This window comes from Anabas testudineus, chromosome 21 (genome assembly GCF_900324465.2).
Source record: "Anabas testudineus chromosome 21, fAnaTes1.2, whole genome shotgun sequence".
Classification (NCBI taxonomy): domain Eukaryota; kingdom Metazoa; phylum Chordata; class Actinopteri; order Anabantiformes; family Anabantidae; genus Anabas; species Anabas testudineus.
In genome coordinates, this window is record NC_046629.1 from 5,160,767 (window position 1) to 5,186,206 (window position 25,440).

Genomic DNA, 25,440 nt, shown 5'->3' on the forward strand with positions numbered 1-25,440 from the left:
CTTGCTGTTCACCTGCTCTGGACTATTGAGAGTTTTTGTGAGAGTTTTGCCTTTTTTTGTTCTTTATTTTCCACTATCCACTGAGCTTTTTGTTCCTCACCGTTAAATCTAGATCATAAACCTTTGATTTTCATTTGTGACTCTGTTACTTGCTGCTTTGTGTTTTTGTGTTCAGCACCCTGCATTGCAGTGAACGCTATCGTGGTTTTCCTTCCTGCTTCCTTATCTATTCCCTGTACCATCCCACAAACCCTCTAGTGACAATAAAAACCTCCTTTTCATCTATAATGTTTCTGGCATTTTAAATCCAAATCGTCACAGTTCTGTTTTCTTTTTACTCTATTGATCTTTAAAGCTTATTTTTTGTTCCTTGGGTAATATAATAATATTAGACTTCAAGTTGTCATCAGACATTTATACATTGTGCTTCTTACATTTACTTGTACTGTGGTTAAACTGGAATATCACACTGTGACTTTCTTTTGTTTCTATTGAACAGATGCTCATCTCTGGATTCATCAAGGTAAAAACTTGGATTAGTTTGAGTGACAGAGACGACGATGGAACCTGGAAATGCATCGATGAGACTCCACCGACTGTGGAGTCTACTTCTGTGAAGTACGACAGAAATGTTGAAATACAAAGTTTATTTAATGTGTATGTGAAGTTATCATGATTGATTTTTGTTGTTTAGGTTCGGGGAAAGGAAGCAGCCTGATGATGGTGGTGGAGATTTAAAGACTGCTGATGTGAACTCATCATCAGAGTGGAATGACAAACCCTGTGAACCTTCTCTGACATGGATTTGTGAGAAAGCAGTGTAACACTGGTCCATGTTTTTGATACTGTCTCCACTGTGTATATGAGGGTTATGTCAGCCTGTCTGCTCTCTGTCTCTGTCATCTCCTTCTTCTCCCAGCAGATGTCCCCAGATACTCTCTTACCACCTTTTCTCAGTCACACACTTCACTATCTCCAGCTGCCTTTACTACCTGACCTCTACACACAAACTCATATTTATGTATCATCAGTTCAATCTCCCCGAACATGAACGTCAACAACCCACACTCATTCTTTGTCAGACAGTTCTTCTATGCTTCTGATTTGTTCAAGCCTTTGTGTGATGATGGAGCTCAGACTGTAAACCCCTCATGAACCAAACAAACCATTTCAGTAACTCTGTAAATAAAAGTGGATGTTATTCTGTAAGATTTAATGTTTCTGGAAAAGATAATTGGTTGTTGTAGATCAGATATGAATTTGTTGTACTGGCTGCATTTTATTGATATTCACAGTATCATGTATTTCCATTGTCTACACATCTTCACCATGTTTACAGAAAACCTCTGTTTCTTCTAATTGTGTTGTCTTAACTCCTACTAGTGAAATCACCAATGCTCTCTGGAAGTTTTGTCACCACACAGGATGTGTGTACGCAGGAATTCCTTGTCAGGAAAAAAAGGCATTTTAGTGCTGCCAATGGTCCTGAGGTGATTAGATCATGATGGGTAGAATGAATGGGACTTCTCCATTCGGTTTCTTGTGAATAAACAAACAGAACAAATAGTTTCAGTTCTTCATACCTGTAGTGAGGTGTATCCTATGATAATACTGCTCTGCAGAGGGTTTGCCACCCTGAAAACCACTGAAACATGTCACTTCCTCAGAAGCTAAAACAGTGAGGGACTAAAATCAGCAAAACCTTCATCATTTACATGGACTACAGTCTGTGCTGCTGCAGATCTGACCATCAATATATATGAATGTTGAATATGACAAGTCTGTTCACTAGAGAGCATCAACAAATCAGACAGGTACGAATGTTTGGTCAGACAGAGACTGACATGCTGAGCAGAGAATGAATCTGTATTCTCATTTATTATTAATGTTGTGTCGTTGATTCTTGAGACAATTTGTTCAGTTTGTCCCTTATTTAAGACATCCCACATTATTCATGAAAAACCCAGTGGAGAACATGTTTGTCTAAATCCATGTCTCTTCATGTTTATAGATCAGAAGTCACTACGTGGTGCAGCCACAGAACTTTCCTTCATCAAAGCCAACCTGACGGAGCTTCTCCGGGACAGTCTTAACAAACTATCCTCCCTGACTGAAGTGAGAAACCTGCTGAAAGCCAGCCTCATTGAAACAACTGAGGAACATGACAGGCTGCTGAAAATGATCACACAGGGTGAGTGAAGGCTGTAATGGACATGACACATGAACCTCAATGATGTCAGATAAAGAATGCTGCAATCTTTAAATACAACTGTCTTTAAAGACTGAAGTTCAAAGAACCACTTGTTATATTATAGGAATCCAGTAGAGCGTTGAATGAACATGTCCTTGGCCATAGATGGACTTTTATCTTGGCAGATTTTTAATGTCTGTTGGGAAAACTTGTCCCGCAGGGTGGACGAAGTTCAGATGTTCCTGTTATTTCCTGTCCAGTGTGTCTGGTTCCTGGTCTAAAGGCAGACAGGACTGTAATAAGAGAGGGGGAGATCTGGTGGTTATAGACAGCGCTGAAGAACAGGTACAGCATGTGTTCATGTTGGTGTGACTTAACGATGTCTCTGTGATGATGAAATAAATCTTCACAAATCCTAATGAATCGTCATCTTTATGTATGATGACATGTACCTGTGCATATGATGTGATTAAAACTAGAACATGAATACATTGAGTTTTCATTTTATTTTAGTTGAACAGACTTTCCTCTCTGAATTCACCAAGGTTGAAAGTTGGATTGGTTTGACTGACAAAGACAAAGAGGGAACCTGGAACTGGGTCGATGGAACTCCACTGACTGTGAAGTAAGGAAGACCTGTACTTCACTTTGATAAACTTTAAACATCCTTGTTTATAATGTGACTCCTAATAATCATGAGTACATAAATTAATCCTTGACACATGGAAATTGTGCCATCAAATTCTCCTTTGGTACCAGATTCAGATCTACTGAGGAGCATAAGTTGGATGTCCCATATCGTCCTCTGGGTTCTTTCTCTTTGTTGTAAATTACACAGCACAGTTTACAGAATTTACTGCTGGTGCCGTCAAATAGATGCCTATAAAAATATTAACCCCCTTGGACGTTTCATCCTTTTCTTGACATTATAAATCAATCGTGGTCAATAAAAGTTGGACTTTGACAAAAATATTATTTTTTAAAAATATCTCGATGTGAAAGTGGAAACAGGTTTCTACAAAGTAATGTCAATTAAATAAAAATACATAAGGTGAAATCAGTGTTTGCATTAATATTCACCCTCTTCAGGTCAGTATTTAGTAGATGCACCTTTGGCTGCAATCACAGCAAGGAGTCTGTGTGGATAGGTCTCAGTTAGGCTTACACTCATGGACCCTGGAATTTTATGCCATTTTTCTTTACAAAACAGCTCAAGCTCTGTCAGATTGCTTTGGTATCAGGTGTGAACAGTGCTTTTCAAGTCCTTTCACTAATTCCCTATTGGATTGAAGTCTGGGCTTTGACAGTGCCACTCCAGAACATTCACCTTGTTGAATTGTCTGTAAACTATTTCTGTGTAGCTTTCGCTGTATGCTTCGAGTCATTGTCTCGCTGGAAAACAAATAGTCACCCTAGTCATAGTCGTCTTGCAGAGTGAATAAGATTGTCCTCCAGGATTGTGCTATAGTTTGCGCATTCATCTTACCCTATACCTTAACAAGCCTTCCAGGGCCGGCTGGCGAAAAGCATCCCCACAGCATGATGCTGCCACCACCGTGTTTCACGGTAGAAATGGTGTGTTTGGGGTGATGTGCAGTGTTTGGTATGCGCCAAACATAGCGTCTTGTCTTATGGCCAAAAAGCACCAATCATGGTCTCATCAGACCAAAGAACCCTCTTCCACTGGACCATGGAGTCTTTCACATGCCTATTGGCGAATTTAAGTCTTGATATAACATGAGTTTTCTGTAACAGTGACTTTGTTCTTGCCACTCTCCCATGAAGCTTTGACTGGTGAAGATCCCAGGCAACAGTTGTTGTATGTACAGTCTCTCCTATCTCAGTTGCTGAAGCTTGTAACTCCCTCAGGGTAGTCATTGGTGTGTAAGTGGTCTCTCTCACTAATCTCCTTCTTGCACAGTCACTCGCCCTGCTCTAGGCCGATTTTGAAATGTGCTATATTCCAGTCATATCTTGATGATGGATTTCACCCAACTCTGGGGGATGTTCAGTGCCTTTGAGAGTTTTTTGTTTCCATGTTTTACAAGGCGTCAGACAAATCATCTACAAGAATACAACAAAGAACAATAAAGAAGCACTTATATTTTTATAACATTTTTGCCAACTGCAAAGGAATAACCTGTTTAACTACAGAAGCATTAGGTTGTAAAATAATTGTACACAGTATTAATTAAACTTAAAAGAAGGCTTTTGCTGGATTTGTGGCTGTACCACTGATTTTAACACATCATTAGCTAACTACATTATTAGGTGACTGATTAAATTGCCAATGTTTAGTTCACATTACTTATCAAACTACTTTAATAACTATTTGCAGATCTCATCTGTCTGTAGAAAACATTCACACGTCATGGTGCATTTTCTAACCAAATTACTGAGTTACTGTGACTTTTTTACCTCAATGGTGAACACTTCTGTGTTTACATCATAAATGTCTAATCCAAAGAACAGAGATCATAATATGGAATCAGCAGACAGTGACTGTGTGTCTGTGTAAAAAGACATCAGAGGACCAACCAGTCAGACAAATCAGCTCAACACTCACAATTTTCTAGCATATCTACTGGCTCATGTGAAAACCCTGCAAGAAACTGCAGCCCTAAACTAAACCACCACCTCTCTACAGGAAGAGCTCTACCACACATTCTCATGTGTCTCTGTAAACACAGCTCACTCACAGATTCTGAATGAACTAGGTAGATAGATTTTAGATATTTAGATTTTAGAAAGGAGAAACATGGAAACTTGCTGAAAATCTTTTAGATACAAATTTAAATCTCTACCTAAATAAAAAGGTTATATGTTATTAATGAGTAATGTGATATATTGAAGTCTGCTAAATCTTCTTCAAGTTGCTCTGCATGAGGATGTGTGCTGTTGTTCTAATGTATCTGCTAAAGAGGGACTCTACAACCCAGCTGCTATAGTTACCTAAATATTTAGGTAACACTCAATGTCCAAAGGTGATATGTTATAGTACTATATGCTCTCCTGAGGCCATGTGAATTAGTTCAAGTGTTTGTTCTTGGTGATGGCTGTATGGTGTGTAAAAACCACCAATAAACCACAGAAACTTCACACTTCCTTAGATGTTGTAGCAGTGACAAACTGAAACCAGGAAACCTTTTCATCATTTACATGTGCTGCAGTCTGGGCAGCAGATCTGACCTTCCTGAAGACTTTCATAAGAAATGGAAAACATATATAGCAACATTAAACCCAGCAAGTCTGTTGATCCAAGATCTTCAACAAATCAGACGGGTAAAAATGTTTGATCAAACAAAAAACTGCCACACACAGCAGAAAATAATTATCATCTGTGTCTGTATCACTGATTATATTCACTGGTCTTTTCTATGTTCAGGTCCAGAGAGTTCAGTAAGAAGACCTTATAGAGCTGTTGTTCTCTGTGTGGTGCTGCTGAGTGTTTTCCTGTTGGCTGGACTCATCAGCCTCGATGTCCACTGTGAGTCTGGTTTTCATGAGATAATACCACAGTCAGCTTGTGATTGTAAAGAGATGTTTATTTAGGCCTAAGCTTAATAAATGATCTTATATAATAGTACTAAATTCCTAAGTGATTAATTTCTTTAGTTTTAAACTTTTCTTAAACTTTATTTTTTACAGTGCCTGAAGTTCACTACATTTAACACTAAACAGTGAAGCAGACAAACAGGAATTTGACCTTTGATTGATTTGATTATATTTAAACTATACACACCAAAATCACTATAGCAGGTGTTGGTTTTGTCATGCATTTCCACAGTGAGATACTTTTTCTTCTTTTTAACATTCTCTGTGAGATTATGGAAATACTAAAATGGTACACATCATTTACTGATGATTTAAAGCATTACTTTATTTAAAACATATCATGAACTGCTGTTGATCATCATCACACATGACCAGGTCTCTGTGACTTCATATGATTAGTTCACACTTGGTAGATCATTAAACTACTAAGTATGATCATTCATAATCATATAATAATCAACAATATGAAGTTATGTGAGTTATCATCCACTTCTTAAAGTGCATTTTTCTTAAAAAAAAAAAAAAAAAACAGTTTGTTTTCAGCCTCCATATTCAGTCGTCTCTGCTCAGTCTCCTATTCACTATTCAGTAGTCTAGCAACATTTAAGGTGCCCATATTATGCCCGTTTTGGGGCCTAAAAACCAGGTCCTTGAAGTCCCCAAAATGTGCCTGAACGCTGTCATGATGAAAACCAGTATGAATTATGACTGGCAAGTCTGAAAATGTGAACAACCTCATTTGAACCATGAATATAGTTCTCTAAAAAAAAAATTACATGGACAGGTTAGAACATCCAAAATGTTGTAGGGTGTAATAAATGACATCAGATTTTTCATCTGATGACCATATGGGCTCAAAAACATTCACTTTTCCAATGAAATACATGAGTCTGCAATGCATGTATGACGTAAACGTAAATTAACATTGATTACAGGTGATCTGTTTAGTGTGCATTAATTAAAGATTAGAAGTATGTGACATATACCATTATTATTATAATTTGTTAATATGAAAGTGCGCCTAACGTTTAAAATTGAAAGAATTTAGTAGTTTGAATGCATGGAACTTTTAAATACCATTTAAATAATGTTTCACATCACATGACCTTTTTATTAATTAATTTATTTTCAGATTATAACTCAGTACATGCTGCAGCTGCTGAACTCTCCATTTTTAAGGCCAACCTGACTGAGCTTCTCCAGGCCAGTGACGATAAACTGTCCTCCCTGACTGAAGAGAGAAACGAGCTGAAGACGAATCTCAGTGAAATTAACAAAGAGCTGAATAGGTTTCAGAGTTTGTGCAGGCAGGGTAAGTGTAGGTCATAACACACATGGCACAAGATACCTCAAAACCAACAGAAGAAAGTGCTGCAAACACAATAATCAGTTCAAGATAAGAGTCCCTGTCATGTGTTTTCACAGTGAACTGAAGTTTTCTCGAAGACAGAGGTTGCGTTGGTACATTCTGTGTTCATGTTCTTCTGTGTTTATTCTTTAAGGTTGTAACCTTATCATCTAATTTGCATTGAAGTGGGTTTTGTTGTGAATTATATAAATGAACTGAATTGAACTAAATGTTAATAATCTACCATTAACATATTAATATATTTTATTTAATTTCAAATAGTGTTGTGAGTCATGAACCAAAAGTGACCTCTGATTTACCTCACGCAGTCTTTCTTTGGAAGGAGATGGAGTTTTGTCTTGTCTGACATTTGATGTCTGTTTTCTTATGTTCCAGATAAAACTTGTCCTGCAGGATGGACAAAGTTCGGGTTTTCCTGTTATTTCCTCTCCACTGAGTCTGGTTCTTGGACAATAGGTAGAGAGGACTGCAGAACCAGAGGAACAGATCTGGTGGTTATAGACAGCAACTCAGAACAGGTGAAGAGTGTTTTTGAGACACTGGAAGAAATTAATTATTTTCCATCATATCATGAATGGAACATTTCACAGGTTGTGTGGATATTGCAGGTATAATTTGTCATTGGTTATTTCCAAACGTATGTATTTTTACTTTGAGTTTGAGTTTTTCCATTGTTTAAAATGAACAGATCTTCATCTCTGGATTTATCAAAGTAAAAATGTATGTATTATCTGTCTGTGTACACTCATACATGTACATGTGATGTGGTTTAAACTTTATTTTATTTCTGTGAACCAGACTTTTGTCTCCAAATTCACCAATGTGGACACTTGGATTGGTTTGAGTGACAGAGACAACGAAGGAAGCTGGAAATGGGTCGATGGAACTCCACTGATTCTAAAGTATGATTGAAATGTTATTTACCTGTTTTGAATCCAAATCTTTTATATAATGTGTATCTGGAATTACCAACACAACTGAAACACAGGAGTTTACATAAAGAGATCATAACAGGTTCAAATAGATTTTGAAAAAACAAACCCTGAGTGACAGAGAGTCAATTAGACAGAGATTTGTACCACAAACGAAAAATCAACAACCTAAAACAGAGCAAAGAACAAACACACACACACACACACACACACACACAATATGAGATTTAAATTTAAAATGTAAAAATTTTAAATTTAACAGTGTTACCATTATTAATAAATTATATATACATTATGCATATAAAGTGTTACTGAGCAACTGTGTTTATGTCAGATCTTTACAGTTTCTTCTTTATTTTGTTGTTTGTCTGTTTTGGTCAGTAACTGGTGGAACAACCAGCCTGATAATGGTGGTGGAAGTTCATTGACTGGTGATGAGGACTGTGCACATATCAGATCTGACTCTGAGTGGAATGACCTGCCCTGTGAAAAATCTCTGCAGTGGATCTGTGAGAAAATGTTGTAACACAGGTGAAAGTTAATTAAAATATTATTTTACAAACCTGGGTTCATTAATTTTTTTACGATTACCGCCCTCTGTGTGCTCCCTGTTCTTGTCTACCAGCAGATGTGCCCAGTTTGTCTCCTGCCTCCTTTGAATTGATTAAGTATTTTCTCATGTAAAAGTGAAGCTTTAATTAAATATACAATACAGCAATCTTACTCAAGTTGATTGTCCTTGTTTTATATTTCTATAGTAAACATGCTTCATATTACATCATGTATGAACCTGTCAAATTATTGTTAACTATGCAGTATTCTGATTTCAATGAGTCTGTGCAGAGCATTCACACATCATGGTGCTTTTTCAAACCACATTATGGAAATAACACGGTAAACATGTTATTTCCATATTTCCATCTGTGGTTACCTGCAGTCCAGTCTCTACCACATATTTTCATGTTACTCTATAAACACAGCTCACTGATAGACTTCCCCAAGAGGATCAATAAAGTCATTATCATTATCATTAGATACATATGATGATGTTTCATGTAGATATTATTTTAAACAAATTGAAGTCCCTCTGTTTATATAAATAGTTTAATACAATAATTAAATACTTTGTTTGCTCTGTGTGTGTGAGTTCCTCTTAAGTGAGATGATTAGTGACTAACGTAACAACTCTCACTGTTTGTGTAACGTGCATGGTTTGTACACATGACTTCCTGCTAAAGTTGAAAAGAAAAAAAATCAACATACAGTAGCTTTTATCATTTACATGTAGCTCAGCTTTCTCTGCAAGTGATCTTCATAAAACATGGAGGAGACTTATGCAAATTCTTACTCTGACAAATTGATTGGACATTCAAAAGCTTCAAAGAATCAGTCAGGTAATTTTATTAGACTGAACTGTCACTAAATGTCTTTATTACTGTTGTATCATTAGTTATATTCTCTGCTCTTTCCTCTGTTCAGGTTCCAGGAGATTTCATGGAGCTGTTTTTGTCTGTCTGGTGCTGCTGAGTGTTTTCCTGCTGATTGGACTCATCAGCCTCGGTGTCCACTGTGAGTCTGGTTCATGTTCAGATCACTTTGTTAGGAAGGATGTCACATATCAAAGTGTTGTTTGAAGTTGGAAATTTAAAACCTTTGGCCTCTGAGTTACTAAAGGTTTACTAAATCACTAATGTTGCGATGAGACAAATCAAATGAGAAATGAGCAAAATCCTGCACACTGTGGATTTTTCACCTATGCGTTCATAAATATGCAAAGTGTGGCACTTTTGTCAGAATGTGAAATATATAGTGAAAAGAAAATGTGAATAGAGACCTAACGTGATATATGAAGCCTGGAAACTATTTGCTGTGCGTGAATTTCAAATGCAGCTTCAATCTGCATGTGTTCTGAAAAAAATGCAAATATAAATTAACTCTGGTGTGAGCTGAATCAGAAACCCAACAACAGATCTGTCTTATTCTAAAGAAAGACCAGTAGTTGTGTAGTGTCGGAGCAGTCTGCAGAGCGAAGCACTGGACATCAATGGGGAAATAAATAAGTACAGTAGTGACAACAGTATATTGCACTGGGTTTGTGAGCTAGTCAAGGATCCACTCCACCAGGTCCAGGCCGGGAGGTAAACTAGCTAAATAGTGAGGGTGTAACAAACATATATATCCCGCCATCAGCAACTGCCGATGTAGTGTGTGATGTCTTTCACTCTGTCACTATTAGACTCCAGAATCAACATCCAAATGCTTTGGCAGTGTGTTTACTGCCCACCAGAGAGAATACAACTTTGGATTATCTGTATCGTGAAGGATTCATACATCTCCACTACGTCTTGAGGAAGTTTAAGTCCTTTAATGAGTGCAACAAGATGCTGTAAATCTTTTACCAGTCTGTTGAAGCCAGTGCTATTTTCTTTGCTGCTGTCTGCTGGGGCAGCAGCATCAGATCCAGGGACAACAACAAACTGAACAAACTGATCAGGAAGGCTGGCTCAGTGCTGGGAATTCACAATTCAACAGCGGATGTTGAGAGGATGATGGTGAACAAACTGTTAAACATCATGGAGAGTAGCTCACATCCTCTCCACATCCTGCTGGTCACTGTGGAGATGATTTAGTCAGAAACTTCTCCAGCTCCAGTGTGATAAGTAAAGGAACAGGAAGTCATTCCTGCCAACAGCCATCACCCTCTATTACGACTATATTAGTACAGTAAAGAGCTCTGCTCCAACTGAGCCAAAACATCTAGTGACATACAAAGAACATAGACTGAAGAAACACTCTTCACAGAACATCAAGGTTTCTACCACAATATTTAGACTATATTATTGCAAGCATAAAAGATTCCAGATGTTCATCATCAAAGTGACGTTTTTGCAGAACAAAAGTCATAAAACATTTTCAAAATCTCTGACACTTGTGCACAGATGGCTACTGTTAGGTTGCAAATGAGACATTAAGGAATGGGTCCATAACTAGTGTTTGTCACTTGTGCTATTATAGTTGTTATTATTAAGAAAAATATAAACACATTGTTTGGTAAATGATCCAATTTTGGAGCTGTCAGGTGAGCTACAGGCCACGGCACCATGAGGGGCATACAATCACCTCCACCTTGTTTGCAGCTGTTGTTCCTCATGTAATTTTTCTTAGGTTTCCCACACATGCTCACAAATGAAACACTGGATTATTGAGATTTCAGTTCAGTGCTTACTATTTGAGGTCTTTTTCCTTTTTTGTTCTTGTTTTTGTTTTTCCAGCTGTTTTTCTCTCTATCCTCTTTCCCCTTACCCCACCCGGTTGAGGCAGACAGCCGTCGAGACTGAGCTTGTCTAAATAATAAATAATTTTTGCATGTTAGAATATTTCAATTAAAGACCAACCTCAATGAAATGACTGAAGAGAGAAACCAGCTGAAGACCAACCTCACTGAAATGACTGAAGAGAGAAACCAGCTGAAGACCAACCTCAGTGAAATGACTGAAGAGAGAGACCAGCTGAAGACCAGCCTCACTGAAATGACTGAAGAGCACAACAGGCTCCTATGTTTGTTTAGACTCAGTGAGTAGAAGAAGGACAGAAGGCAGACAGGACTGTAGAACCAGAGGAGCAGATCTGGTTGTTATAGACAGTGATGAAGAACAGGTGCAGTGTGTGTCCATGTTTGTGTGACTTAACGAGGATTATTAAATTCAGAGGAGGATTTAGTTGGCTAGTTTGGATATTTGCATTAAGATTTAGTTTTTTTTGTTAAACACAGTGTAACTATTTCTTTTAGAGTGCACTAATTACTAAACCAGTTAAATAAATGGAAATGTTCTAATGTAATGGGAATCCTCATATGTAATAGTTACAGACAACACACAGTGGAAATATTTATATTTTATATTTCTTTGCTTTGAAACAGACATTCCTCTCTAACCTCCCCAAAGCAGAAATGTGGAGTTGGATTGATTTGACTGATGGAGAACATGAGAACACCTGGAAATGGATTGATGGGACTCCACTGACTCTAAGGTTGAACTTAAATGTGTTTTATCTGCATTATAAACTACAGATAAGAAATGAGACTACAAATAAATAAATAATTTTTTAGAATCCTTTTTCTAGATAGAAGTGTACTGAATGAAGTGAAACACAGTAGTTGTGTTTATTGGGTTCACTCTTGTTGTATTATCTGTTAGTTACTGGGATCAAAATCAATCCTTCCAATGGATCTGTGAGAAAAAAGCTTAGTGCTGGTGTTCCCATATAGTTTGTCAGTTGTTTTTTTGTCCACTGTAGTATGTAGTTTTTCGTTGCTACTTTGTATTTCTTGTTTGTGAGTTCGTTTGTGTTCATATCTTGTTTTGTGGTAGTGTGTTGGTTTCTAGTTTGTCTTTTGCCTGTGTTTCCACAGTGTTTTCAGTTGTTACTTTGTGAGTCAGGTTATGGTTTTCGTTTGTGCTTTACCACCGTGTTTTGGGTATGTTTTAGTTGATACTTTGTTAGTGTTTATTAGTTCCCTGTGTCCCCTGCCCTTTTTGTAATAAATATCCTTTTGTTCTTATCCGATTGGTCCCTGTCCGTCCCTGGTTGTAACAGAACAAACCAGCCAAGCAGCGACCATGGAATCACTACGTTCCGCCATTGGTCGCCTCCCTCTTCCTCCCTGTCCTTATTTTGTGTGTTATGGGGGCCTGGGTGAGATACTCGAGGAGGAGTATTTAGACTTGTTTTGTAGCCCTGAGCACTTGGTTGGTTGGCTGGACTCCGAAGCAGGTCTGGAGTGTTATGAGGCTCTTCACAGGTTAGCAATCAAGACCTTTGAGAAGAAGGAATACTTGATGACATATCCAGAGTTTCAGTGTCTTAAATACACTGTCATGGCTGCTCTGAGTTCCTTCAAGCAAGGGTTTTGCTTGGCTGCCCTGCCTAGCCAGCACCATTTGCTCTCCTCCTCCAGTACTCCCCGGTCCCCGGCACTTGTTAGTCCTGCAGCTACTGCTGCTTTTGTTAGTCCTGCAGCTACTGCTGCTTTTGTTGGTTCTGCAGCCGAAGCTGCTTTTGTTGGTTCTGCCGCCGATGCTGCTTTTGTTTGTCCTACAGCGGATGCTGCTTTCGTTGGTCCTGTTAGCCCACCAGCTACTGATGCTGCCTTTGTTAGTCCAGCAGCCCCTGCTGCCTTTGTTAGTCCCGCCGCCACTGCTGCCGCTCTTGTTAGCCCCGCAGCCCACTCTGCTCTTGTTAGCCCAGCTGCCGATGCCGTTTTTGTTAGGCCTGCAGCCCAGGCTGCTTTGGTCTCGGATCCGGCTCCTGTTCCTGTCACGGATCCAGCTCCTGTCATGGATCTGGCTCCAGTTCCTGTCACGCCTGAGACTCTGTCTTCTGGTTCGTCGCCTCCCGGCTGTCCGCCCGGGACTCTGTCTTCTGGTTCGTCGCCTCCCGGCCGTCCGCCCGGGACTCTGTCTTCTGGTTCGTCACCTCCCGGCCGTCCGCCCGGGGCTCTGTCTTCTGGTTCGTCGCCTCCCGGCCGTCCGGCCGAGGCCCGGCTTTCTGGTTCGTCGCTTCCTCAGTCCTGTTAGCCGGCTCCCGGCAGTCCGCCCTAGGCCCTCCTGGTCTGTTTGCCGCCTCCTGGCCGTCCGCCCGAGGCTCTCCTGGTCTGTTTGCCGCCTCCTGGCCGTCCGCCCGAGGCTCTCCTGGTCTGTTTGGCGCCTCCTGGCCGTTCGGTCGTGGCTCTCCTGGTCTGTTTGCCGGCTCCTGGCCGTCCGCCGGAGGCTCTCTTGGTCTGCTGCGCCCGGTCCATCCTCCGGGCCTCCCTCTGCCCGCCCGGTCTGGTGTTTTCGGGCCCTCCTCCGGGCCTCCCTGACCTCGCCCATCCTGGTTTGTTTGGGGCCTTCTGGGATCCGCCCCTTGGCAGGGGGGGTTCTGTTACAGGTCCTCCCTCTGCCCTTGTCTGTGGGTTTTGTTTTGTTTCTGTTCTGTGTCTCACCCTCCTGCCGCACCCACATATTGACTTCCTCTTCCCCTATTCTCCAACCACTGCCGGACTAATTGACTCATTCATTTCACCTGTTCAACTCCCTCCATTTTATAAGCACCCCTCAGTCCTCAGTTCAGTGCTGGTTTGTCGACATTCATGCTCACTCTTGTTCATTCATGCACATGACACATGGTTCGTTGCCACTCGTTTGTTTGTTCGTCAGTTGGTCTTCTGTTTGTCAGTCTTTTTTGGATAACCCTGGACTCTCTGTTTGCCTCAACCCGGACTGCACTTCGTTTGTTTGACCCTGGTTTTGTTTGTGAGTTTACCTGCCTGTTTGCAGTGTATTTTTTGTTGTTACTTTGTCCTGTTAGCTCCGTTTGTTTGTTCCTGTCTGGCCTGCCTTCTGCAGTGCTTTTTGTTTGTTACTTTGTACATCTAGTTTGTCAGTTGTTTTTTTGTCCGCTGTAGTACGTAGTTTTTCGTTGCTACTTTGTATTTCTTGTTTGTGAGTTTGTTTGTTTGTTTTCATATCTTGTGTTGTGGTAGTGTGTTGGTTTCTAGTTTGTCTTTTGCCTGTGTTTCCACAGTGTTTTCAGTTGTTACTTTGTGAGTCAGGTTATGGTTTTCGTTTGTGCTTTACCACCGTGTTTTGGGTATCTTTTAGTTGATACTTTGTTAGTGTTTATTAGTTCCCTGTGACCCCTGCCCTTTTTGTAATAAGTATCCTTTAGTTCTTATCTGTTTGGTCCCTGTCAGTCCCTGGTTGTAACATGAATGGACAGCTGCTTCATTTTCATACAAGACTTTACGGCTGTAAGTGATGTGACATAATTCTCACCTAGTATTTTTATCACTTATTACTTACTTCCTTAAAAAGTCTGAGAAACTAGATTGGTGGGAACTTCAGACAAAAAAAAAAACAAAGTAGAACACAATTTAGGTTCAACATGTCTGTCAATCTCATTTTCCACTTCTGTGTCTATATAAGCCCCTTTGTACTCAGGTTTAATTGTAATACTAAGTGTAGTAGTTAGAACATAGTATTTTTATAAGATCCACTTTTCTCTCCGATGTTAATTTTGTTCACAGCAAACACTTGAATGTGAAACCTAGGAATTTCCACACTTCATAAAGGCAAATGACTGAGTGTAAGGACATCAACTATTTTGATAGGTTGTCCATGGCTGTTAATCTCAACTCAAATCAAATTTGCATATGAAACTATTTTAAAGAGGGTTTTATATCAGTGTTATTTTCTCTTTTCTCTTTTTCATCCAGCAATCTTTGACCTTTAATCCACAGCTGATATGACAGCAGTCTGATACGGTGTAATTTGTTTTGTTTGTTTTGACACAGACTTTGATATTAATGCAAAGTTTGTATGACAATGGTTAATTTTTGCAATGCTCGTTTAACACATGCTGGCAATTCAAGGACTGTGGGTGCAGATGATGTGTCTGTGGGGGGGTCTGGTTTTGTTGAGGAGCTTAGTCAGTAAGAAATTCTTCTTAGACCATAGTCATAGAGGACTTTTTCAAACAGTTCTTTCCAGGGTGGGGGAGGTCGGCCATAATGTTCAGAAACTGGGCTTCTGTTGGTTGTAAAAGGAGAGGAGGAAGGTGTGTTCGTAGGCAGAGAGAAAAGAGGATAAGGCAACGGTGAAGGACTGACAGTAGGAACTTTGAATGCTGGATGCAGAATGATGCAGAAAAGGAAGGTGGACATACTGTGTGTCAAGAAGACCAAGTGGAAGTGCAGCGAGACTGGAAGTTTAGGATCAGGGTTCAAGTTATTGACCATCACTTAAAACTCAACTCTTTAGCACAAGCTACAGTTGCAGTTTCGAGTGGCTGATGTGTGGGAACATGTCACCTTTCTTAAAATAGCCTCTGATGATCTCAGTGTGAAGAAATACAAACTGTAACAGTAACAGTAAGTTTACACACATTAAAAACATTTTTTTTCTTTACCTTTTCAAGACAAAGTGAGTCTCTTATATTAACCCATGGCTTAATATAAGAGACTCATGGATGAGCTGCTGAACTGTCCACTGTCAAGTAAAGAACAGACTACATCACAAACTACATCCTAGTATTTATCTGATTCTGTGACACCACAGCATGTTCATCCCTTACAAATGTTCAAGCAAGATGAGTTTCCTGTTTTGCATTTCTGTACATCAAGATCATTGTTTCTGTTTTTTTAACGAAGGTGTTAGATGACCACAGATAAGACATGTTTAACTGCGGAAACTTCCTCAGAAGACAAACTAAACAGACACATCGATGTAAAGTCTGCTTGTGCTGTAGCTTGTGTCAAACAGCTCACAAGTCAGTGATCAAAATTCAGTCCACTGAGAAATGGAAGAAATCTACTGCAATGTTGAAATTATCAAGTCTGTTCATTCAACAACTTTAACAAAACCAACAGGTAAGAAGGCTGAGAGACTGTCCTGTGCTTGAACATATATTAGAGGTTATATTATGTGGTCTATCTGTAATTGTTTGATGATTTTCTCTTTTCAGGTTCCAGGAGATGTCCTGGAGCTTTTGTTCTCTTTCTGGGGCTGCTCAGTGTTCTCCTGCTGGCTGGACTCATCGGCCTCGGTGTCCACTGTGAGTCTGGTTTTCATAAGTTAACATCTAAATGTCTCTAAGCTTGACCTCATCTGAAAGTGTGATTGTGTTCAATGTTTCTAGGCTGCATGTGTAAAAACTTTATAACAACAAGCACATATTGAAACAATTAAAAATAACTTGCACTGACTCCATTTTAGTTTGAGATTTATGAAAGTTACTTGTTTCTTATTTAGTGAACTTTGAATCACAATACATTTCTCATTTACTGATTTCTTATGAACAGCTTAAGTTTTTTTACTTAAAAATGTAATGTTGATACGTTTAAATCTTTGAACTTCATTTACTTACATGTATTCTTATATATAATTTTAACTTTATTCTGGTGTGAGAGTTCATTTTGTTTCTTGTAAAATTACAACACTTACAATACACAAAACTAAACCTTTAAGAAAGAGGAAGAAACTATTTGATTTGCATATCAATGTGGTATTTTGTTTCTCAGAGTCTGTAACAACTCTACAGTAGAGCAAAGTTGCAGAGACAAACAGGAAATTCAGTTCATCATATTCATATTTATATTATGCTTGAATGTCTACATACACCATGTTTTTATTTAATGGAGAGAAAAAGGAGACATGCCATGTTTTGTAGCATAAAAATGGGTTTTCGAGCCAGTTACTTTTCACTTTATTAACATTGTCTGAATTTCTTCAATTAATATTTAAGCAAAAATTGTTTGATAGAAATTCTAGAAATTCATACAGTATTTTCTGTCTCTTCATAATTTCAGACCATAACTCAGGATGTGGTTCAGTTGCCAATCGGACTGAGGAGCTCCAGGCCAGTCTTTTGATTCAAGAGAGAGACCAGCTGAAGGACAAACTAGTTAACACAACTGAAGAGAGAGACCAGCTGAAGGCCAGACTAGTTAACACAACTGAAGAGAGAGACCAGCTGAAGGCTAAACTATTTAACACAAATCAAGAGAGAGACCAGCTGAAGGCCAGCCTCATTCAAATGACTGAAGAGAGAAACAGGCTGCAGAATTTATCCAAACAGAGTGAGTAAGAGTTGTAGAGACATGATGCATCAAAAAGATAAAACTCTTTCTTTCCTGTTGTGAGTCTTGCTACATGAATTTGCTCCATGTTCCCCAGAGACTGAGGAGACATAGTTCACATTCTATTTCCATGTTAATGAGCTAATGGTAACATGTTCAGATACTAATTCACTAATAGCAGTTTAAACATGCACTAAATCATAACCCCTGTGCTGAATCTGCACTTGTCTCCATAGTGTCATTTACTGGCAGTAGATGGAGTTTTGTATTTAATGATTAATATTGTCTGTTGTTTTATGTTACAGAGAAAACTTGTCCTGCAGGATGGACGATGTTCAACTGTGTCTGTTACTTCCTCTCCAGTAAAAGTGGTTCTTGGCAAACAGGTAGAGAGGACTGCAGACAAAGAGGAGCAGACCTGGTGGTCATAGACAGTGCAGAAGTCCAGGTGCAGTATTTTTGATCCTGTTGTTGTGAATGAACAAGACAGAGAAAATATTAAATAAAACTTTTCATGTAACTGAACACAATCTCTGAATGCAAATTCAGCGATCAGAGAGTGATATCTGTGAAATGCAAACTTCAGGTCTGTCCACAGATGTTCTACAGAGTTTACTTCTGGGCTTTTTTAGGGCCACTCAAGACAAACTGGTCCCAAAGCTACTACAGCATTACATAGTAGATATGTTCAGATACATTTTGTATGTATGTCCTGCACATGTTGTGGTTATACGTAAAATAACTCTCATCTCTATATCTTTCGTTTAAGCAGAAATTTCTCTCTGGATTCACCAGGAATCCAACTTGGATCGGTTTGAGTGACTTTGAAAACGAAGGCACCTGGAAATGGATAGATGGTACTCCACTGACTCTGACGTAAGGCTTCACTTTGGTGGTACACTCACTGATTAACATTTACATCATTGTATTTTACAAACAATTCTTTCATAAACTGTAGAAACAACCTCACTAGAGGACTTTCATGGATAAAGTCAAACAACCCAAACTATGTGGTTATAAATACGTTCCAAATCTTAAAACTAATAAATGTGTGATCACATAAGCCACATTTATATAAATGGATTAGTTTTTCTTTTCTTTCTTCACAGTAGTGCTGGAGGGCTGTGCCATCTGCAGTAACTACCTGGTTATATAGTGTATTTCTACAGATTTGGAGCCTAAATATTGTTTGTGAGGCTGTTTTGAACTTTGTTAGGAATAAACAGTGTCATCAATCTTTTGTTCACTGACTTCCTAGGTACTGGGCAAGTAGTCAACCTGATAATGGTGGTGGAGACCCTAAATATGGAGAAGAGGACTGTGCACAAATCAGAACTTATACCAATGACTTATGGAATGATCTGTCATGTAGTTCTCATCTGCACTGGATCTGTGGAAAAATACAATAATACTGCCAAATAACTTTGTCATGATTATGCAAAGCTTGTAACATTTAACATGTTCCTATACACGTAACTGTAGCATCGCTGGGTCTCTGTGTGCCAAGTTATGTTGTTGCTTGACACCAGATTGTCCAACTTTAAAAATTAGCCCTTAAGCATTAAGAGACATTAATTCATAAAACTCATCCTTCTGCCATTTAAACTGCAGATCTGTTTGCACCTTTATTCATATATTGATGAATCCCAATATCCTCCTGCGTTCCTATTTAACATAGGTGGAGTAAGAATAAGATAAAGTTGATGATGAAGCAGCATATGACTTCAAAACTTCTATTTGATAACTTCATAGGAGGTCTGATGGTTGGATGTCATGGGTGCTATAACATATCTGGTCAATGTGAATCGAACTTGTGTGAAATCTGACACCTTCATGTTGCTGCCCCTGCAGACCACAGCATAGAAGTTGACATTGGAACCACAGTTTGTTGTCCAAGTACACTCCCAGGTATTTGTGCTCAGATACGACCTCCAACCCTTGCCCCTGTATAAAGCAAAGAGACATAATGGTAAAACACGGAAGGAGATTATCTGATAGACACATAAGATGGACAAATGGATGCAGCAACCAGAGGAGACAAAGATCAAACCTTGGCAAGTGAGCAGGGAGCTCCTCCACTTACATCCCACATACAGTGCCTATAAAAAGTATTCAACCCATTGGATGTTTCATCCTCCTATTAATTTTATAAATCAGATCAGTCATGGACAATCATATTAATCTCAATTCAATAAAAAAAATTCTAATCTAAAGTGAAATCATTAATATTCACACCCTTTAAAATGACTGACCTAATCTAACAGAGGTTCAGATATTTGGTGCTAGTAGTTCCACAATTAGTGAAATGGCTATCACCACAGTCAATACATCTCAAGTGACTGCAGTATAAAGACACTTGTGTCTGGAAGGTCCAATCACTGGTTATTCAGTATGTCTGGCTACCATTATACAATAAAACACAAGAACACTCCCAGCAACTCAGAGCATAGGTCATTGAAAAGCATAAGTCAGGAGATGGATACAAAAAAATCTCCAAGGTACTGAACATCCCCTGGAGTTCAGTGAAATCCATCGTCAAGAAATTATAGGAATATGACACATGTCTAAAGCTGCCAGGAACAGGCTGTCCACACAAACTGAGTGATCGTGCAAGGAGGAGACTAGTGAGAGGACATAGCAAAGACTGTACATACCATAACCAGTCAGAGCTTCATGGGAGAGTGGCCACTGTTGAAGAAAACCTATGTTAAAACACAAATTGAGTTCACCCATTGGCTTATAAAGACTCCATGGTACAATGGAAGAGGTCTGATGAGACCAAAATGGTGCTTTTTGTTCATCAGACAAGACGCTATGTTTGGTGCACACCAAACACTGCACATCACCACAAACACACAATTTCTACTGGGGAACACGGTGGTGGCAGAATCATGTTGTGGGGATGCTCCATGGCAGCTGGCCCTGGAAGACTTGTTAAGGTAGAGGCTGATGAATTCGACAAAATATAGGTCAATCCTGGGGGACAATCTTATTCAGTCTGCAAGATGACTACGGCTTGGGAGATGATTTGTTTTCTAGCAAGACAATGACCCGAAGCATACAGCGAAAGCTACACAGAAATAATTCACCGACAACAAGGTGAACGTTCTGGAGTGGCAAAGTCAAAGCCCAGACCTCAATCTAACAGAGAATTTTTGGATTTTTGGATAAATAAATACCCAGAACTGAGTGGATTTCTTTGGCGTTATTACTGGTCCTACTAGCACATGACACAGATTACAACTTTTTGAGGGAAAGGTCTGCACATTTTGGCAGGACAATGCTAAACTCCTTTTGAAAATGTTAAATCCCTGAAAAGTTGATGCCACAGTTTTGTTAAACCCCTCGAATTAAAGCTGGAAGTCTTGACTTCGCTCACATTTTGATTGTTTCATTTCACTTTTACTGTTTTGGTGTACAGATGCCAAAGTCTAATAAACTTATCTTTGAGAGATATCTTTGTTCCACTATTGAAATAACTGTAGTACAAGTTATTTTATGTTTTATAGACATCTTCATTATTTCAGATCATAGCTCAGTATGTGGTTCAGGTACAGAACTCTCCCGCATCAGAGTAAATCTGACTGAGCTTCTCCAGTATAGTGAAAACTATATACCTGACTGAAGACAGAGACCTGCTGAAAGCGAGCCTCCTTCAATTGACTAATGAGTGAGACAGGCTTCAGATGTTGTCCAGACAGTGAGAATACAACATTCATGTACACCTGTTTGACCCTGGAAAAAATCTAAACATGGCCAATCAATGTTTTAGTTTTAGGGATACTTACACAGTATACTAAAGGTAAAGATGTGTTGTTGGCACCATCATCAGAGTTAAAGCAGGCAGCAAGACCCAGCAGACAGGGATGGCAAAACAATGTGTCGACGCAAAGAGTCAACAACATATAAGCCATTTACAAGGAAGGATGGTTTTGATGAAAGAGCTGGTAAACTGGTAGAAGGCAGACTGAACAAAAACTTAAGAGTCAGAGTAGAATCATGACAGATATATCTAAATACAAACACTCTATTTATTTATTGTGCATTGAGACAGACATTCCTCTCTAGATTCAACACAAAGGAAACCTTGCAGGAGTTGGGCTGGTTTGACTGACAACAGAGTAGATGGACAAAAGTAAATTGTAATTTACAACATCCTAGAGAAATGCACACTGTCAAAGGCCTCTGTGCTGTTTATATGTACCTAACCTAAGGCTGACCTCTAGTGGCCATGTGAATTCTGACTAGATCATCAGAGGGGAAGAAGAAGTAGGCTACCAAGCCGCCATGGCGGCTCAAAAGTGTTAAATTGCCATAAGCCCATCCAAGGACCTACCCTACCTGCTTCCAATACTCCTCTCAATCTTTCTTTGCCGACATTAATGATTCATTCATTGTTTATTGTAATTATTGGTAATTATTGCTCTAATCCAGCTGAGCGGCCGTTAACAGAAACTTAAAGTCACAGTTCAGAAAAATCTCATCTCATCTTTTACTTTCCTTGTGTTTTTTCCTTACATACCTCATGGCATCTTGCATTGGACAAAAGGGACACATGTTATTCCCAGTTCTAGGTTTATAGAATAAAAGAATAATGTCCACAATTCGTATACTGAAGATGTGTAACAGATGGTTGAGTAACAAATGATAATTGACATGTTGAATTAAACATAAAGATATAACCAAATAATAGCTAAATGTAAATTAAGTCTATTGGAATAAATACACCCACACTGCCACACACAGTGTCTCTGCACTTCCTCCACCTTCCCTCCTCCACCACTAACCACACTTCAAGTCCAGCTGCTGCCACTCAGCAATTGATACAGGATCCTCTTCACATTCAGATTTCAGATTGTTGTTGGAGTTTCTGTTGTCTACCTGTTCCTCAGTCTGGACTCTTGGACGTTTGTTTTACATTTCATGTAAGTTGGTCTTTGGACTGAGTTTTGTGTTTGTGGCTAGCTCCCTGTCTGCCAGCTCACGTTTAGACCTCCTTAGATTTAGTTTTTTCTGTGTGATGTTTCTGTTGCCTGTTTTCTTTGTATTCCCTTTTGTTTGGTCCGATTTTATATTAAAACTTATTTTATCTCAACCTCCTCTGCTCAGTCTTTGGGACCCTCATTTTGTAAAAACATTTAGTCAGTGTGTGTTTTAAGTAACATTATCTCTTAGTCGCACCGATGCGGAGAAGCACGTCTCATTAATTTAAATGTTCACACTTATGTAGAGATGAGATGGTGTTGCCGGACTTTGGTTCCTCATTTCTTATTGATAACAAACTGTCATTTGACAACCAAATAGGTCACAGTCTGAAACTTCTTGATCAGCCGTGCACTACTTCTTATATTTGTTAGTGTCACGGTTCCATCTACGACCTGCTGATTAAGATTGCTATCAGCTGTCAGATTCAGAAGTAGGTGTGAGCATAAGCTAATAATAGATGGGTATTAGATGAGGCGAGATGCGTGTTTCTGGAGACCCTGTGGCGACGAATGACCAGGCCGGAGCCTCTTCAGCACACTTACAGAGGACAATGTTGGTCCAGTATCTACTAGTTTGGTCTAATTTTCATATGTGGAGTCTGCAGACGACAACAAAGAATCAATCAACCATCTACTGAGGACACCAGAGTTCTTAAAATTTGCGGAAAACTCTTGTCTCTCTCTTTGTGTGTCTTAAGCAATGCTGAAACAAGCTGTGAATCTAACATCTTGACACCATGAGGCTGTGGTTGTCCCATTTTAGTCTCATCTCACCTCAGTTCTAGCAATGATAAAATTTTTTGTGATTACTTTTAATATATGGTACTCCATATCTTAGGTCAATTTTGGTGTAAGGAGAGTATGTCAGTGAAGATTTTCAGTCGTCCAGGTGAAGTTATCTGGAAGTTGAGTCATAGCAACAGGACTTCTTTCTTGTTAGGTTAAAACATTTCACTACTCATCCAAGTAGTTTCTTCAGTCTGAAGATAGTTGGTTGGAGTCCACACCCTTGGCCTGAAAACTTCCAGACTGTAAGGAGAGATCACCAGCGTACATCACTTGGTTAAGATATCATTGGAAATCATGGTGAAATGTTTAACTGTACATGTACTGCATAAATACTATATCACTGAGTATGTGCATGTTTGTGTAACTAGTACTACTAGCTGTTGTGAGGTTGCTTACCAAGCAGTTTCTCAGCCCCTAACTTTAGCTTTTTAGAGACAAAGCTCACGCTGCCAGTTTTAGTTCCTTTATTCAGTGGTAATGTTTTATTTGATTTTTGTTTTGTTTTTTTTGATGCTGCACTGGCTTAAATACAACATTACATGAATGAAGTGATCAAAATGTTACTTTAATGCACTGTAATTTAAAGCAATGCAGACACGTGCAAATTTTTTCAAACTTGACTCAAAAGTTCATATTTAGTTGTCAAACTTGAACCATAAACAAATCATTAATTTACATCTTCACATTTTAGACAAAATGAAATGATTGGATTTCATTATCTGGCCTAAACAGCCACATGCATAAGCTTATTGGAATATGAATCTGGACAGACTTGCATGCAAACCACAACTGTACTCATTGGCAGAGGCCTCTTGAGGAGGGACATCTCATGAATACTGTCTTAAATTGTACTTCATAAGAGACAGAAGTAGATGCTTTATTCCTTGTGGGTTTGTGGTATCACTGTATGTCAATCAAAATCCCTCTCTTTATTTAATTATTGTATTAAATTATTTTGTAAAGTGTTTGCTCTCTGTGTGTGAGAGTTCCTCTTTTAAGTGAGATAATTGGTGACTAAGATAACAATACCCACTATTTATACACATGACTTCCTGGTAAAATTGAAAAGGGCAGAAGGCAATATACAGTAGCTTTCATCATTTACATGTAGCACAGCTTTCTCTGCAAGTGATCTTTATAAAACATGGAGGAAATATATGAAAATGTTGACTCTGACAAACCGATTCAACATTCAAAGGCTTCACAGAATCAGTCAGGTAATTTTATTAGACTGAACTGTCACTAAATGTCATTATTACTGTTGTATCATTAGTTATATTTTCTGCTCTTTTCTCTGTTCAGGTTCCAGGAGATTTCATGGAGCTGTTGTTCTCTGTCTGGTCCTGCTGTGTGTTTCCTGCTGATTGGACTCATCAGCCTCGGTGTCCACTGTGAGTCTGGTTCATGTTCAGATCACTTTATTATGAAGGATGTTACATATCAAAGTGTTGTTTAAAGTTGGAAATTGAACACCTTTAGGCTCTGATTAACTAAAGGTTGGTGTGTACTAAATCGTGTCTAAACTTGAAAAAAAAGTACGAGCTAATCTACTAATGTTGTGCAGAGACAACTGAAATGAAAAATGAGCAAAATACTCTACGCTGTATGGTCTATTTTCCACGTTTCCCTTCATAAAATGCAAAGTGTGACACTTTTGTCTGAATGTGCAAAATACAGGGAGAAGAAAATGCGAATAGACGCATCACACGTGATTTATGAAGCCTGGAAGTTATTTTGCGATGCGTGAATTTGCAGCTTTAATTTGCATGTGTTCTAAAAAAATGCAAATATAAATTCACTCAAGTGTGAGCTGAATCAGAAACCCAACAACAGATCTGTCTGATTCCAAAGAAGGAGAGGAGCAGTCTGCTGAGTGAAGTGCAAGACATGGACATTGATGGAGAAATAAATAAGTACAGTAGTGAGTATGGTATATTGCACTGAGTTTGTGAGGTAGTCGAGGATCCACTCCACCAGGTCTGAGTCCAGGACTTCTTCAGGAC

General features: G+C 39.0%; 2 protein-coding genes across 2 annotated transcripts; both read left to right on the plus strand.

Annotated features, from left to right (window-relative positions):
* Positions 1-2,399: 2,399 nt before the first annotated feature.
* LOC113173456 (CD209 antigen-like protein E) lies at positions 2,400-24,779 on the plus strand. The gene is made up of 9 exons (XM_033326852.1): positions 2,400-2,536; positions 2,713-2,816; positions 5,362-5,473; positions 5,577-5,678; positions 6,879-7,058; positions 7,491-7,633; positions 7,914-8,017; positions 8,429-8,585; positions 24,740-24,779. Exons 3-8 carry the CDS (start codon positions 5,404-5,406, stop codon positions 8,571-8,573), a joined length of 744 nt encoding a protein of 247 aa, XP_033182743.1. The 5' UTR covers positions 2,400-2,536; positions 2,713-2,816; positions 5,362-5,403; the 3' UTR covers positions 8,574-8,585; positions 24,740-24,779.
* Positions 16,385-19,072, plus strand: LOC113173457 (CD209 antigen-like protein E). Its single transcript, XM_026376868.1, has 6 exons — positions 16,385-16,454; positions 16,550-16,639; positions 17,394-17,663; positions 17,969-18,111; positions 18,436-18,539; positions 18,922-19,072. Exons 1-6 carry the CDS (start codon positions 16,385-16,387, stop codon positions 19,070-19,072), a joined length of 828 nt encoding a protein of 275 aa, XP_026232653.1.
* Positions 24,780-25,440: the final 661 nt, after the last annotated feature.